At 48.9% G+C, this 17,224-nt stretch overlaps 1 protein-coding gene across 2 annotated transcripts in view; it reads right to left on the bottom strand.

Annotated features, from left to right (window-relative positions):
- SMG6 (SMG6 nonsense mediated mRNA decay factor) overlaps positions 1 to 17,224 on the bottom strand; it is a 230,319-nt gene that overhangs the window by 116,976 nt on the left and 96,119 nt on the right. For both annotated transcript variants that reach the window (XM_030296755.2, XM_030296756.2), the window contains exons 11-12: positions 10,391 to 10,507; positions 8,614 to 8,782 (exon numbers count right to left, since the gene is read on the bottom strand). In XM_030296755.2, coding sequence (XP_030152615.1) covers positions 8,614 to 8,782; positions 10,391 to 10,507 — 286 coding nt within the window. The remainder of the gene's footprint in view (positions 1 to 8,613; positions 8,783 to 10,390; positions 10,508 to 17,224) is intronic.

The raw sequence follows: 17,224 nt of genomic DNA, 5'->3' as shown, positions 1-17,224 counted from the left end.
TTACCCTCAACCAGGCCTCTAGGCTGAGAGGTCAGTTCTGTGGGTGAACATAGGGTTTCCTGTATGAATAGAAGGAGAAAAGCTTGGCTTTTTCCTGCTCTAGCTCGTTATCCCCAGTTAGGAGTGCCTCACAACCTTCATGCCTTGGGTTCTAAGGGTTCAACGTTAGCCTGGGCCGAGGAGCCCAAAGTTAAACTCCGGTGGCTACGAGAAGCTTTTTCCCAATCTTCTAGAAACACTGGGGAAATGACTCTCCAAAAGGTTTTTCAGACAATCTCAAATAACCTTTGGTTCTGAACAGACCCTCTAGAATGCTATGAGCCTGGGCAAGTGCCTCTGGCTTGTTCTGGTCCCAGCTCATATTTTGGGGAAGCTCCAAGAGCCCACAAAATCCTACGAAAGTTAGGATGCATTCTTTACCAAGCAGACACAAAGCAGCCAGAGAATATGAAACTGTGTCCAACAAGTCCGTTTATGGCTCTCAGAATGGTGGCAAGGGAACCTCTCAAGCAGCTGTAATGTGATTAGTGAGCAAGGATCAGCAGTTGCTGGGTGACCCACTGGCCCAACCCCACAGAAACACCACACACCAGGAAAGCAGACCCCTGGCTGGAGTCTGAACACCAGATCCTAGCTTGGGACAGACCAGCAGTGGCTAGTTAGAGGTATGTACTCAGGACCAAGGCTCACTCACTTCCCTACAGACATGCATTCACTTACTCCACCAGGAAAGGAAAAAAATAAGAGTTAATTTACTTTTTATTGCCTCAGAATTCCAAGGTTTAATGTAGCTGTCAGTTTGAGTGCAGTGCAGCTGCTGGCCGATACAATGCAGCCCAGGCCAGCCCAGGTGACTGGGGAAACACATTTCACAGAAATGAACCAACACACACTCTTGGCTGGTTGTTTGGGGGATATTGACTTGGGGAATCAGATTAACCCTTCAGGCTGAAGTTGTTTTCTGCATACAGCCCTAGAAAAGCAGCTTCAGTCCAAGGAACTGAGAAGCCCGGTGTCAGACAGACTAATAGGTTTCTGTGTTCTTGAGCTTTTGGAGTTTTCGCACACAAGGTGTCATTCAACACCTGAAAGGTTAAGGTGTGAGATAGGTGAGCAAGTTATACCACAATATATCTCCTTCCTAGAACTCAGAAAGCAAGGCAGATCTGCCAGCTTTATAGGGAAGAGGTCAGGTAAGAACTTTTTTGCAAGTTCCATCCGGGGCGGGGCCAAGGGAAGGAGAGTTTGGAGAGTGGAGTGCTAAGGTCCAACCAGGGCTCAGGCCATCCTTCTGGCAAGTCTAAGGAGGACGGAGCCCTCACACACCCCTTCATATTTTTACTGGGGGAACAGGCTGACTGGTGATTAATATCAAGTACAATGACCCCATGTTACAAGCCTGCAGGGGCCTGTGGAGGTGGCCATTTCCTGTGTAATACCAGCTTGTTTAAACACTAACATTCAAACTCCACAGCTGCAGAACAAACCCGGAAAGAGTTGAGTGAGAAGAAGCCCTGCATTGTGTTTCAGAGCTATGGAAGATCAGAGTTGTGGTACAGATGGGAAACAAGTTGGGTCTTTTGGTTCCTGGGATGAGGAGCTCTGGAGATGTAGCCAAGGTGGCACAGAAACTAGACACAAGGAAGCTGAAAAAGACAAAGCCTGTGGGCTACAGAGACAAAGGGGAAAGACAAAAGGCCACAACAGGAGACATGCTCATAAGATATGCAATATGCACCTTTAAAAACCTGTTTGCCTATGGACCATTATGTTCCAGCCCACAACTCTCCACAGGGGGTTCAATGGCCAACAGGAGACCATTGTAGCCCCAAGGACTTCCCACCCAACCGGAGAAAACTGCAGGCAGTGAGCAGCTAATAGCAGAAATGGACCTGAAGGAATCCAACAGGGCTGGCAGAGTCAAAAGGATAGTACCTGGGCTTAAATAGCATAGGAAGCCCTTAAGCTGAGATGTCAGGCCAACTCTGTTTTCAGTGGGCTGAGGATCTTGTCTGGTATCAATGCTAAAGTAGCTCAACAGGTTCAGGGATGAGGTGGAGGTGAGGGTGGTGGGAATCTATGCAGCTCTCTGAGATTAGGAACTAGAGTGTATTTTCGATGCCACCACAGTATGAAGAGGAGACAAGGCTGTCAGAGATCACTGTTTTAGCAGGTAAGACATGGGCAGCAAGATGTCATCCTCCGAGAATAACAGCTGTTTATTAGGTGACCACTAAAGAATATAAGACTCAGTAAAAGATAATCCCTTCTGCCTTTCTACTTTATACAAACAAGTCAACTTGGGCCCCTGGGAGACTGTCCAACTTAAATGAAGTCTGCCCAATAGGGCAAATTGAATTCTGAAGCCCAGTCACCCTGCACTACTCCAAGAATACAAACTTCTTCATGTTCTAAGCAGTGCAGCTGGAGCCCTATGGCCAATGACAGGTCACAGTAACCTCATTCCAGGATTTCTCAAGTACCTCTACTGTGCCTCCCTCAGCTTCTATCTAGGTCAGTGCCTTGTTTGATTGCACTTTTCCCAAGCTACGTTCAACACGTATAGCCTCTGTTGCATCACTATGGTGTGTTAAACCCATCAGCACTGTGTGTTTGGGAAAGAGCAGCCCCCGGGGGACCTCAGCATCTCCACGGCATGAGTGGAGCCCTCGGTGGCCTCCCTGGTGCGGATTCTCACGGTTCCTGCCTCTCTTAAATTTTTAGCTGTAACCACTCCAACACGTCTTCTTAGTTTAGCACACACTGGACCCAAATAACCTCAGCCCAGAGCTGGAAAGTACTCTCCCTGGGGTCAGCTGCTGTACCCTGTTGGGGTCAGACTGGAGCCTTAGGCCAACACCCCTTCCTCTCACAAGTCCTGTGAGAGGAGTTGGGAGGGGACAGAGACTCCTGTCGTGGGAGAGATCACGTGTGTCTCACACTCAGCACTTGGAGGAAGAGGAACCCCCTGGTGCCAGGCTGTAGTGCTGACGCCCCAACCCGGAGCCAGGGAGACTGGGTGGGGAGCCAGGGTAGCAAAGGGGCTTCCCACAGTCACCACCACTTCCTTCAGGGAAGTGCTGATGGACCATTACTTAGTGACCTCCTAAAATGCCCTTTTGGGAAGACGTATTAAGCGTCCTTGAAGGGGTGCCGATTAGACTTGGGATTAGTTCTTATTCCAGACCTGCCCTGTGAGGGTGAGTGAACTAGCTGTTTTTCAACTCAAGAATGTCTATCTCATCTACAGGGTCAACACATGTAGGCTCCCTGAGGAAATCAGCTTACTGCATACTCCCTACACATCCCCACGTCTCCCTATGTGACAGCACTCACAGGGCTCCCTACAAGCCTTTTCCAGCATGCTCTGTAGACTATACAAGACAAGGCATGGAAAGTAGCAAGTCCAGGAATTTCTGGAGGTTTTTTTTTTTTTTTTTAACAGTACTCCAATCCAACAGTGTGATAAATGCATCGGAGCTACAATTAGGAAGATATATAGCATCAGAATGCGAAGGTCTGGGCAGCCTGGTGAAACGCGGGCTCTCCAGAGCCCCAGCTATGTTTCCCATTATGTAACCCTGGTCATGGGCAGACAGCCAGACTCCAAATGAAAAAGAGACTCTGGCTTGGCACTGGTTCTATTTTCCTATCCTCATTCGGGGTCAGCGCAGTGTCATACAGCTGCAGAGAAAGCTCTGGGGATTAAACCTGGGAAAGCCTCCAAGACCAGGACCTGGGTTCAAGTACCAGCTGAAAGCAATAAACCAACTGCCACAGCTGGGCTAGGTTTGGATGTTCTCAAAGTCCCCTGACTCTTTCACTTACTGAGAACTAGAGATCAAGATGAGGGAAGATTTGGCTTCGGCAGAGACTATGAAATGAGGTAGGCTGTCCCGCTGCCCTAGCTTGCCAAAGGTCTTGGGATGTGAGGGGTCACTATGCTTAGGCTCGTGAAAGCCTGCTGCTCTGCTCCTCTCCATCACCTGACAGTCATGGCTTACTTCATGCTCACTTGGTAAAGTGGGGAGCAGCTACCTCTCCCTGCTAACGAGAGGCCTAGTGCAGAAACCACGTTCCCCACTCCTCCCCCACACCCCACAAGTAGATGGTCCCTCCAAACACTGTGGTCTGTTCTAAACAGACCAAAGCACCCTACACTGTCTTTTACAGCAACCCAAGGCAACTTTCCACACTCTGCTACAATCCTCTGCACCAAAATCTCTTGGGATGTAAAGCCATCCTATCACAACTCCTAACAGGTACAAATGGGAAGTCAACCTACTTACATGCTGACTCCAACACACATACCTACTAATGCCACTGTGCGGGAAGGCACAAGTGGCCCTGAGATCCTGCCCTTATCACTCTGCAGTGTCATCACCAGCCGAGGTGTTCCATACGTGCTAGGTGGCTACTGCCTAGGGAAAGCAGATGTGACTGGAAAGAAGAGGAATATGGGCAAAAAAGGAGAGAACCAAGGAGACTTATGATGAGCTTTGGAATTCCCCGAAGAAAGCTTTGGAATGATTCTCTAACTGTACAAGGAAGAAAGGCAATAAAAAGGGAGGGAGGGAACAAAGGGAGCTAGATTAATTAAAGGTTCAAGTGGGTCAGGGAGATAATTTGGGAGTGAGGGTTTCTGGAGGAGAGGCAAATTGAAATGTAGGCTATCTGATCACCTTATGTTAGGATCAAGGATGGATCTGTCTTTGTAGAGAACAAATACAGGCAAAAACCAAGGAAAACATGCAAAGGAGAGATGTCAGGTAGAACCCATTTCCTTCCTAGTCTCTTGAGTGCATTTCTAAAACCTCCAAAATGAAGATCAGCACCTGGACCTTAAGAGTGCCACAGGGATTACTGTTCTGACATCTGCAGAACTATCTGGAGTGTGTTATTCCCTAGGGCCTTAAAAGAAAAGGCTCCAGAGTATGAAAGATCAGTGAGCATAAGAGAACCACCATACCTTGCCAATCTCTCCACCATGGTATTTACTCAGTGAGTGTTAGCCAGCTATAGGAGAAACTGGACAGGAGGGAAGTAAATTCTCATTCCACTTTTCCAGCACCTGACAGCTATGAGGTGGGACTACCCTCAGTGGTGGGCAGGCCAGGTCTGCGCTGTCCAACAGAGGCCCCAGCCCTCAAACCACCATGCCTTGTGGCCAGGCCCCAGGACAGCAAGAGCTCCTCCTTTATGCTTAAACTTGCATTCCAGAGACAACCAGCTGCTAATCCTGGTTGCAGAGACAGTGCAGAAGGGGACTCCATTCTCTACCACACTGGCTGCTCCAGTCTAGACTGGATTCATCAGTGGTGCCCACTGCTCCAGGAACTTGTTTACTAGGCAATCAGATTCAATATTTATTATTTGGTCAAATCTGCTCTCCCTGTGAAGAACGGTCTGAAAAGAAAAAGCAAATTTGTTCAAGTGTCCCAACCCCCTCTGCCTCTCTGTGGCCTTAGAGGTGAGGCCTAGCTGGGGACGGCTGTAGCTTGGACCACGTGCCCAGCTGCAGATTGAGCCCTTGCCCAAAGATGGGCAGCAGCTTGCATATGCCGGCAACGGGCCATTTGCTACAGCATCCAAAGAGAAAACAGACTCGGCACCTCAAGCAAATGAGGCCCAGCACTTCCTGTGTGAGCTTTCTATTTCCTCAGCCAAACAAAAGCCAAAGGGAGTGACAGAGGGAGGAGGGATAAAGGGAGACGGGTCACAGAAGAGCGTTAACAGGACTGATGGCTGGGATATGGATAAACAGGGGCTGGGTGGACCATATCTAAGGGACCTGTGGTTGTGAGGTGAGGTGACCCAGAGAAGGCCCAAGCTCCAGGGACAGATGGTCTGCCTCCCCACCCCCCGAGAGGAAGGGAGGAGCACTCTGTGACCCCTGTGCATGCTCAGAAGCAGTGGCTTCAGATACTTGGAGAGCTGAGCCCTTCCTTGTCAGTTTCTTTCCAAAACTGCAAATTGCCTAGTCGGCATTATAGATTAACAGCCTAAAAAGTCTGAGGCTGTACATGTTAACTCTTTAGGGAACACTGCTGGGAAACAGCTACCCCTGGTCAGCAGATCAGTCCATTCCTTTGCGTGGCCCCAGCTGCCCCACTCAGGTCTCAACCCTGGCTCAGAAGGCCTCAGCCTGGGATACATGTTGGGAACCTAGGAAGGTTCACAGGAGAATGCAGAGAACTGTCTGATGTTGTGAGCATCACTCACACAGTTACAGAGCTAGAGCTGGAAGGGAACTGGGGAGAGAGGGCCTGACAGTCCAGGGGTGCTTCCTGATGTGAGGAACAGGGAAGAAATTTGAGGAAGAAAAGGCGGGAAAGAGGCAGACAGTCCACACAGAAAGGTCAATAACTACTGGCCAGAAACCTCTGCTGCAGCCTTCCCTCTGTGGATCACCCATGAGTCTAGAGGGACTCATGTGGGCAGCACCCAGCCCAGAGAAGTGCCCCTCTCCATTCCCAGAAGTGCCATCGGCAGCAGCCTAGGTCTCCATACTCTACCCTCCAGTGTGTGCCCCTCCCAGAGAAGAGCAGTGGAGAAGAATGGTGGTGTGTTGGCTAAGGACGCTCGCTCCCAAACACACACCCTCCCCCAGCGCAGCGCCCAGAGCTCTGAGTATGCCGCACCTGCCAGAGACCACAAGACAGCACGGGGCAGGGGGGCGAGAGAAAGAGAGAGGAAAAGAGAAACAGAGAGGCAGAGGCAGAGGCAGAGACAGGAAGAGAGAGAGAGAGAAAGGTGGAGAGAGAGAGAGATGGACAATCAACAGAGCTGACCAGAAACGGGCATCAATATGCACACGCGTTAAGAAACTACTGTGCAAACGTGAGCACACGCAGTGACGCTAACACAAGAAAAGAACGGGACGCATGGGAACATAGATATACACCAAGAGCCGGCAAACTTTCTGTAAACAGCTAGAGTAAACATTTTAGGCTTTGCAGACTATAACGCCTCTGCTGTGACTCCTCAGCTCAACTGCTGCAGTGTGAAAGCACCCACAGACAAAGTGTAAACAAACAAGCATGGCTGTGTTCCAGTACAACTTCATGGACACGGAGATTTGACTTTTCTAATAATTTTCACAAGTCATGAAATAGTAGTCTTTTGATTTTTTTTCAGCCATTTAAAAATGTAAACCGTTCTTAGCTCATGGGCCATAGTTTGCTGACCCCTGATACAGACACACACAAACCCCAGAGGCAGATAAACAGAGGCAAGCAGGCAGGAACAAGCCAAGACAAGCAGACACGGGCAGGCAATAGGTGAAGCAGGTAGGGAGACACAGGCGAGGCAGGCAGAGGCAGGTAGATACAGGCAGACCCTCATACAGAGATTTGCTTTCCGACAGACAGATGCAGACCTACGCGCAGAAGCACAGTCACGGACAAGCAGAGACGCAGACACACGCAGTCTTGAACACAGATATTCAGGAACACATACAGACACTCCCACAGGACACAGTCACACACACAGACACATGGACAGGACTACAGCACACATGCACTGACACGGACCTACGATCAGAGAGAGACACAGAGAGACATGGAGATGGACAGAGACACACACTGAAAGAGCCCCTTCGTGGAGATGCACGAGCCCTGCAAAGAGACCACTCCCCCACCCCCAAGAACAGAGAGACACAGACACAGATACGGACTCAACGCAGAGAAACATATGGACACGTATACATGGACAGACATGGACGGGTACACCAAAGACCCTTAGACAGACCCCTCGACAGACAAAGGCCCTCACACTCAGACACAGACAACCAGAGCCAAAGAGGCACATACAGAGATAGAACCCACACACAGATACGGACGTAAGAAACAGCCATGCATGGCTACATAACTATGTAAATATAATATAGCACTGAATCGTATACTTAAAAATGGTTAAGATGAAAAATTTTGTTACATATGCTTTACCACAGCTTTTAAAAAGAAGGAAAAAAGTCACACAGACACATCCAGGCAGACACACACACTCCCCAGACCGACACACCTCACAGAGACAAATGCTCTGACAGACAGCACACTGACACCCAGAAACAAGGAGATGGGAAGTGACGTGAACAAAAGAGAGAGGTGTGTGCAGTCACCCTCCTCATACATCACAACGTGTGAGAGGAAGGCCCGAGCAGCAGCATGCATAAGACAGCACAAGCAGCAGCAGGACGAGAGCACGACGGATGCGTGGAGACAAACTAGAAGAGAGAGGAAGAGATAAGGCCTCTCCTCACGCCACCGACACACGGCCAGACTCGAGAGGCCGCTACAGAGACGGTGGGCACGAACAACATGAAGTGAGAGCGAGAGAGCAACGGCAAAGACAGAGAACAAAACAGCAACTTCGGAGTGAGAGAGGAGGGCAGACTGAGGAGGAGGAACGGGCCCGAGAACAAGGGAAAACAGCCTAAAACATCAGGGGACAAGGAAGGTGTTCAAGGAAGGGGAAGAGTAAAGTTCAGATGAGGAGGGATGAGACGAACAAGCAGGTGGCGGGTGGGAGGACACACGGAGGACCAGGAGGGGAGCCGTGGGAGCACAGGCGGGCCGAGGTCAGCAGTGCCGAAAAACTAGTGGGCTGACTCACTGTGAGGGCAGGTCCAGGGACGTGGGCGGAGGGTTCCAGGTGTCTGGGTAGCCGAGCATCCAGTCTGACCAGACTTTCACACTGGGGAGCAGTTCCTTCAGGTCCGGGACGAAGGAAGACACCTTGATGTCATCTTGGTCATCCTCGTCCTCAGGAGAGGACAGCTGAGCTGCAGAGGCAAAGGGTGAGAACTGGGCCTAGGTCTGCTGTGGCCCACGAGTGAGGCCTGGGGCGCTGGGACGGCAGCAAGCTCTTAGGGAAGGGAGACCAAGTCCACAGGAAAGCTGGGCCCAGAAGCGGAGGACAAGTGCCAGCACCTAAGAGGATTCTGAAAAGCAGGACAAAGAGAGAACCAGTGCACTGGGTCTGCCCCTGCAGACAGCTGTTTCTGCTCCACCTGTGGCCTGGCTGAAGTCGCCACTCTGGCCTCTAGCCCCCCCCTTTTAGCTTTCCTTCAGCACAGCTCTGACATGGCACCAGGGATCCTGCCAAAACGGCATAACCTGAACTTGACCATGAGGAAATATCAGACAAACCCGAACTGTGGGACATTCGACAAAGTGGCCTGCACACTTCAAAAATGTCAAGGTCATGAAAAACAAAGGAAGACTGAGAAAGCATTAAAGAAACCATTCAATTCCAGATTGAAGGAAACTAAAACGGACACGACATCTAAATTGCAATGTGTGATCCTGGAGTGGGTCCTATACCAGAAAATGACTTTTTTTTTTTTTTTTTTTTTTTTTTTTTAGGACACTGATACAAACTCAATACGGTCTGTAGATTCAACAACAGTACTATATCATTGTTGGCTTCCTGATTTTGATAACTGCACTGTCATGTAAGGGAATGTCCTTGTTATTTGGAAATATTTAGTCAAGTATTTGGGGGTAAAGGGCTAACATGTCTACAACTTACAATCAAATGGTTCAGGACAAAAATAATAATAAGCATAAATATCTGCATGTGTACAGAAAGAGAGAGAACTTAAAAGGCAACTATGGTAAAATGTAAACAAATGGGGAATCTGTGTGAAGCGTATGTAAGAATTCTTTGTATTATCCTTGCAACTTTTCTATATATTTGAGATTGTTTCAAAATAAAAAGTTACCCCAACCCTCCCTCCAAAAAAAAGCAGCTCCAGGGTCTGGAGGCACCCACAAAGTTGAAGTGGCAGAGGGACAACAGCATGGCCTCAATACACACCAATACTGATCCAGGAGCTGAGAGAAAGGGGCAACCTTCAGCCCTACCTTATACGGCTCAGCAATCAGGCTTAGATTTCTAAGGGCAGCCTTAATGGATATGGGGACACTGCTCAATGCAAGGGCTAAAAATAGCCCCTGCTCTGGTTCAGTGAGTCTCACAAGGTGGCTGGTCCACAGTGGTTATAGCAATCACCAGTACCAGACAAAGAGGGACATAGAGATAGAGGGGGGAAACGAAAACATCAATTATGAACAAAAAAGGAAACGCTCTTTGCTGGTTTTCTAAAGCTGCAGGAACCCGCAGCAGCTTTTAGGTACAGTGAAAATCTTAACTACTAGAGAAAGGGGGGAGGGGATAGTTTGCCCAAGGACAGAGGGCCACAGAGGTACACAGAATGCAAAAGGAGGCAGGACTAGTTAGGTGGGCAGAAGGAAGGGGGGTACTGGGAGGAGGAAGAATGTCAAGTAGAAGGAGGAGACACTGGAAGGCAGTGTAGCATCCTGAACTTGTCTGGACAGGGCCCAGGCAGGGGAAAGGCCATCAGTCAGGGGGCCCCTCATCTCCTTACCTTTGGCAGACTCCTTAAGTAAGCAGGTGCAGCGCCGCACCAGGAGAGAAAACATGGCCAGGCCCAGCGCTGCCGCTTGCTCCTGGATCACAGAGCGACACTCCTCCGAGAAGCAGTCTGAGGAGAGGCAAATGACACTCCATCAGTGCCCTGGGGGCCAAGGGCTACTCTTCCCTACCTCACTAGGTGCACATACTCGGTCACGTCACTCAGCTCCCTTTCCTCATCTGAGACTGGGGCCAGCAATATTTCCTCCCTCGAAGGATAGCTATAAGGTTAAATAAAATCATTACCGCGATGGCTGGTGTATGGGTAAGCGCTTGATAACCTTATTATAGGGACCCCCTGTGCAAATTCTGCATCACTTCCCCAAGACCAGGGGCCCCAGGGTGGACAGTCTGAGCCAGAGCTGCAGGTCACTGTACTTAGTAGCCTACTAATAATGTGAAGCTATAGTAACAAGAAGTCATATTTAATTAACTCAGTCTCTCTAATGTATAGATAGTAGGAGTACAAACATCAATTAAGAGAAGAAAAATACAAATTTAAATTATCTTCTTGAATCACCAACTTTGGTTCCATCCTTACCTCCTGTTAATCCTCCACTTACAAATAACCTATTTTCACTGAATGAGTTCATTTTACATAGGAAAATGGGCATATAATACGCACTCAGCCAGAAGTACTTTCTTTTTTCTTTCACAAATTCTCTCCCCTAGGGCTAAAAAATAAATCTGGCTCCTGATACCAGCACCTTCTGCCCCTCACTTTCTCAGCCTGGTTAACTTCCTTCTAGCTGCAGGTCTCAGTGAAAGGAGCCACCTTCATGGTGGCTAGAGCCATTCTTTGGCAGAGGCGACAGACACACTCTCAAACCGTTGTCTGTACCTCTTGCTTGTCAGTGAACTGCCCTGATAGCCACATCACCCAGACGTGAAAGGAATCGGAGACAAACAGAAGGCAAAAGTCCAACCTGCAGCCTCAGAGGAGGAGACACCGAATACACACACGAGATGAAATCGGGCGCCCGGTCACTTGCTCTGGCAGCAACTAATCTGTTAATTCCCTCTGTAATACATGAGAACTCTCTGAATCTCCAAGTGTTAAAAGGATAATTAGCCACATGTTTGATCTCTGTGCCTGCCTGCATTTTAACCTCAGTAGCCAGAGGAAAGCCCTCTTGACTTTCTCCTCATTGACACTAGTCTTGTCAATGGGGCCTAATTGAAGTCTTTACTCCAGGAGATGCTACACAACCACAGTTATTCCAAAACCGCCCTAGCCACAGGAGCAAACATGATTGGAGTATACAAAGCCAGCCCCAAACCACTTTAGAGAACCCTGGGAGTGAGAAGGAACAGGCTGCTGCTCAGAAGATCCCAACATATGAATAGCATCAGTGTAGCAAAGTATTCATCTATTGTGGCTTTCCTGCCATCCCTCCAGATGCCCACTGGTCCCAAATGTCACCCTCTAACTTTCCAACCCAACTGCGGCAGGCAGTAAGGAAGTGGTAAGAGTCCATGCGATTAGAATAGGTCACCACTCTGATTCTTCTGGTAAGACCCCAAACCTCTGCTAGAGAGACCAAGATGCAAGCATCCAACAACCAAGGGGAGAGAGTGTAGAAATCAGGGAAGGGGAAGATGTGCAAGCCATCCTAAAAAAACCTTGCCAACTTCTCCCCTCCACCCCTAACCAGGGGCAGCAGCACTGTCTGTACAGCCCCAGCTGAGCCTAAGCGCTTGCCAGGCACTGCCAGCAGCCTGCCTCTAATTAGCAACGAGGCCGGCCCAGACTGGGGCAGTAAGTACAGAACAGAGGAAGCTAGAACAGGAGAAGGGGAGGCCACATCTTGGTAGCTGACATTAGTGTCCCCTTATCAACTGGGCATCTTAGGCAGAAGTTACCTGCACACAGAAGGTCCTTAAAAGGCATGAAAGGGGGTGTCTTAGCTCAAAGAGACTGGCATCTTGAGAAGCCCAAGACTACAATAAGATACTCTCATTAGCCCGGATAAGGTTAAGATGGGCAAAGGGAGATTACTTTCACCAAGCCCATTTCTATTTTTATGACAAATGGCAATTTCAGGCTAGGCTATTTCTCGAGCGAAAGTTTGGACTAGGGCTCAAAGGGGGAGAACGAACTGCTTAAAAACAATGACGTTTGTGGCCTCTGGGGAGTCCAGGTTGGCTCCCTTTTTAAGCCTCCTGCAATAAGGTCTGGGGACCATGCAGGGTAGCAACAACGGGAGCGTCTTTGCTGTGAGTGCAGAAGGGCTCAACTACCTCTCAGAGCAGCAGCTGAAAAGGTAGCTTCATGAATGCTCTGTTCTTAGCCATGTTTATGGCACCTTAAACCTTTACCTCTTCCCGCCTCTCCATAAAGGGCCTGTCAGTACTTCCTGCAGTGGTCTGGGAGTTACAAACCAGGAAGCTGTTCTGCTCTGATCAGGCAGGTGATGATATCACAGCTCTATGGGGGTCAGAATGCCTAGGTCTCAGTCAGTCTTCTGGCCACGTCACAGAGAGCACTTTTTGGAAGGCCTGTCCTCCTCCACGGCTCCATGGTACCACAAGCACACACTGAGCATCTATGGTGAGCTTTACCCTGTGTTGTGTATTGTGGAGAACACAGCCACAAATAAAACACAGTCCCTGCAACCTTAGGATCTTTCAGTTGGGTGGGGAAAAAAAATTGCTATTTACCTAAGTAACCATGGCAATGCAGACCCAGTGCTTCCAGTGAGAAATACATTGAGTGTTATGGCATCTTCGGAGATACTCTTTGCTTTACTTAGGCTTTTGCAGGCTAGAAGCCCTAAGATGCCACTCCTTGAGAAGTACTGATTCTCATACAACTGAGTAGGGAAAACAGCAGCCAGATTCCCAGAGCCCACCAATCTGGGGCTAGAGCTAGGGAACTGGCCCGAGGCTTGACAGATACCCACACATATCCCCAGAGTTGGGCTGGGCCAGACCGACAAATGATGTGGGGTGGGGAAGGAAAGAGCATTGTTTGCCTTGGTATTTGCCTGGGTTCCTCTGGCTCAGTGTCAGGTAGCAGGAGGCTGACATGAGCTGAGGAACTCATTAACACTGTGAAACAGCCTTTCCCCTTCTTTCCAAAAGCAGGCTTGCTCAAGGGTTTAGGGGGATGGTTTTGGCTACGCAAGTCAGACAGAAATGTTTCTTACCAAGAAAGTCACCTGAGGTCTGAACTTGATTCTGCCCCTTCTTCCCACATGCTCTTGGACGGGCAGGAGACCACAGCTCCCACTATTCCTGTGCCCAAATACCTGCTCAGGCAGAAATAGTCTTCTCACTCCTGTGTAACAGGGAGACTTTCTCATTTTTCTCAGAACATATTCATGGAAAACATAAACCAACTGTCGTCAAAGTTGTATGAAATCAGGAAATGGAGCGGCCGGGAGAAGGCTGCCATGTGGCCGGATGTTATGTATTTCTAATTAGTGCTATACATCTTTCAACAGCAAGTGTCCTTCTGCTGGGAAACACAACACACTGCCCTTGTTATTGTAACTGTCAGAGAAGTGCTTAAACAGATAATCTCCAGGAAAAGTGATAAACACGTCCCCTCTCCCACCAGTGTGTGCACGACGGTGCTGCCAAAGCAAAGCTGTGCTTGACGGCTCCAGGATGGCAAAGCATCCTCCTGCAGGAAATGGGAATGAGGCAGGAGGAGGGGGAGAGGGGAGGGGAATGGGGGAGAGGCAGGCCCACCTGCCGGGACCCTCTACGCCCAGCCAAGGGACAGTGGTTCAGAACCATCACTTCTGATCAACTCCTAGGTCAGGGAGAGATCTGGAGGAAACTAGTACCGGGAGGGATTAGGTTTGGCTGGTCACAGAAAAATCTGGCAGCACTGAGACAAGCAGAGTTTCTCTGATGCGCACAGCCAACTTCCTGGCAAGACGATGAGAAGAGCGCTGACGGGGAGGCACAGGACAGATGACACAGAGCTCTGGTACCCTGAGAGCAACGGACGGATTCGGCAGGCACTGGGGTCCACTAGCCATTTCGGGAGGGAGAACCAACTATTTGCTCGGCTGCTTCACTAATAGCTGGAGAAAAATGCAGGCAAGACCGCTTATTCACGGACTCCCTCCCCACCGGCTCCTCCCAAAGACAGGAAATGAATGGTCAGTCACCTCCAAACTAACACCACCTGGAGGCGATTTGCTGGCTCTTATCTTTCAGACATAAGGCTGCTTTTCTCATGAGTCAGTCACCAGTCAGACACAGGGCTGGCACAGTTCCTGAGCAGCCCACCAAAACCTCCTAGTGTACAGGAAGTGGGCAGTGAGAGCATCTTGCGACTGCTGCTGTTTGGGCTACAGAGTTCCCTGTGGCAGTTGCTGACTGGGGGGGTGGGGTTGGAGGGGTGTGTGTGGAAGAGGCAGCCATTGTAGAGAAACCAGATAAAATCTCAGAGCAAAAGCAGAGATGTCCATGCCATCAGGGCATCACTTTATTCCCTGAGAAATAAAATAAATGAATCAGAAAAGTCAGGCACTAATACACCCAAGCAAATTATTCAAGCATAACGGCAGAACAGTTAGGCTGACTGAAGGCCGGTCATGAATGACATATCCCCAAACAGGGTAGAGCTGCGAAAAGACAGAGGAACGTGGAAGCCAGTGTTTCCTCCCTAAGAGCCCCTCCTGTCATACCCACTACTCTTTTTGGATTTTCTAGGATTGTAAAACTCTGTAAAACTTCTTTTAGTGGGTACTTATGAGGGCAAAGGAAATCCAAACCTCTTAACAAAGTGACCTCTCCCACTGGTTCCAAAGTTATTTATTCATCCCAACGGTGGAAGATACAAAGGAAAATAGGATCCATCCGTAAGAAGATGATAATCTAACGAGGAAGACAGGAAGGATACACAGACCCAAATAACTATAATTCAAGGAAGATGGAAGTAAGATGCTTTCTTTGACCAGAGGGAGAGAAAATCACTTCCAGCTAGAATATATCAGAAAAGGTTTCATGGAAGAGAGCACTTCTGAGCAAGGCTGCAAAAAATGAACAAAGATGGAATTGGGGGATGAAGGAGAGATGGGAGTGTTGCTAAGGAGGCGTGCAGATAGGGGCACATCAGGCAGACTCCCACAAGGCAAGCAAAGCAATGCACTAGGGTGCCACACTTTGTGACAGGGACCACAAAGCAGAGGGTCTGAGATGCCACAGCAAGGAACACAGACCTGATTTGGCAGGCAGTGAGAAGAGCACTCACTCAAGGTTTCTTTCATTCTTTTTAATTTTTAACATTTATTTATTATTAAGGGACAGAGAGACGCAGAGTGTGAGCATGGGAGGGGCAGAGAGAGAGACACACACAGAATCTGAAGCAGGCTCCAGGCTCTGAGCTGTCAGCACAGAGCCCGACGCAGGGCTCAAACTCACAAACTGAGAGATCATGACCTGAGCCGAAGTCGGTCGCTTAACCAACTGAGCCACCCAGGCACCCCTAGCACTCGCTCATGGTTTCTGAATGAAGCACAGGTGAGTGTTTCATGAAGGATAATCTAGTTAAAACATTTAGGACAGATTCGGGTAGCTGGAAAAATAGAACAGGAAGGGAGACTGGCTGGGAAGCCAACAGGGCATGAACTTGTTTGAACTGAGAGAAATTCTATGTAGTGCACTTCGTAAACTTTTTAATGCCAAGTAAACGTAACATCTTTCTTATAGGAGCTAGAAGAGGGAATGGACAGGAGTGCACGGATATGAGAAATGCTGCAGAAAGAAAATCAAAAGAAGGTGGAGATGATGTGTGGGAGGGAAGGGATTCACTGAACAGGCCAAGGACTCTCTCTCACTAATAATCTCGGCAGATTCCAGAGGATCCTGGGGCCTCAAAAAGGGTAACACCTACCAAAGGAGACCCAGGAAAGGGGCAGCAGTTCGGGATTGCAGAACACCTGGAGGGACTGAGGTCTGCATCAAGGAGTCCCCAAGCTCCTGCCCACTTGGCTCTCAGCCAGTTCTGTCTTTCCAGAACAAAGACACTTCAGGGGGTCAGAAATACTTGAGGAAGACCTTGCAAAAGGAGGCCTGGGAAGTCTGAACTGGCTCTCCCTGTGGAAGCCATTAGATATTCAGCACTTCATTTGTTTCCAATTCTTGTATGAGTGCAGCTCCAGGCTGTGGGGTGAGAGGCTCCTCTCTGACGTAATCAGGAAGCAGCTGCAAAATTAAGGAATCCCTCATGACATCATAAAAAGGGTCGATGGTTTACTGGGGAAAGTATAAAAATTAATTACATATTCCCACATGAATCCCTTCCCCTAAATCTGTACACACTCCCTCCCACCCCCACACTCTCTCATCAACAACATCCCAAAGCTACCTCACCGAACAGGGTACAAAAGAGCAAACAAAACCCAGGAAGACAAAGTTTTCTGATGCACCCACTGTCTGCCCCATACATTTTGAACTCACAAGTGATACCCTGTCCTGGAATTTTTATACACACAGCATGCTTCCTCAACAAAATTATAAGCCCCTTGAGGACAAGAGCTATGTCAAGACTTCACATCCTTGAAAATTAGCACCATGAAGGGTTTAAGACTTTTCACAACAGTAGGTACATTTTGCCTCTCATTTGTGAATCCTAACCATAAACTACACGATTCCACTGTAGCCTGAACAAAGTTATATTGAGACCAGTGTTTGGCGCATGCGCGCGCACGCACACACACACACACACACACACACACACAATCTCAAAGCTTTACAAAAGATTTGCACAGGAGGTATTATTTTCCCTCTGACAATTGAAGAAACAGAGTCAGAGAAGTTAAATGAC

This window comes from Lynx canadensis, chromosome E1, assembly GCF_007474595.2.
Source record: "Lynx canadensis isolate LIC74 chromosome E1, mLynCan4.pri.v2, whole genome shotgun sequence".
Lineage (NCBI taxonomy): Eukaryota > Metazoa > Chordata > Mammalia > Carnivora > Felidae > Lynx > Lynx canadensis.
Note: the sequence above shows the minus strand (reverse complement) of the source record. Positions and strands in the feature narration are given on the sequence as shown.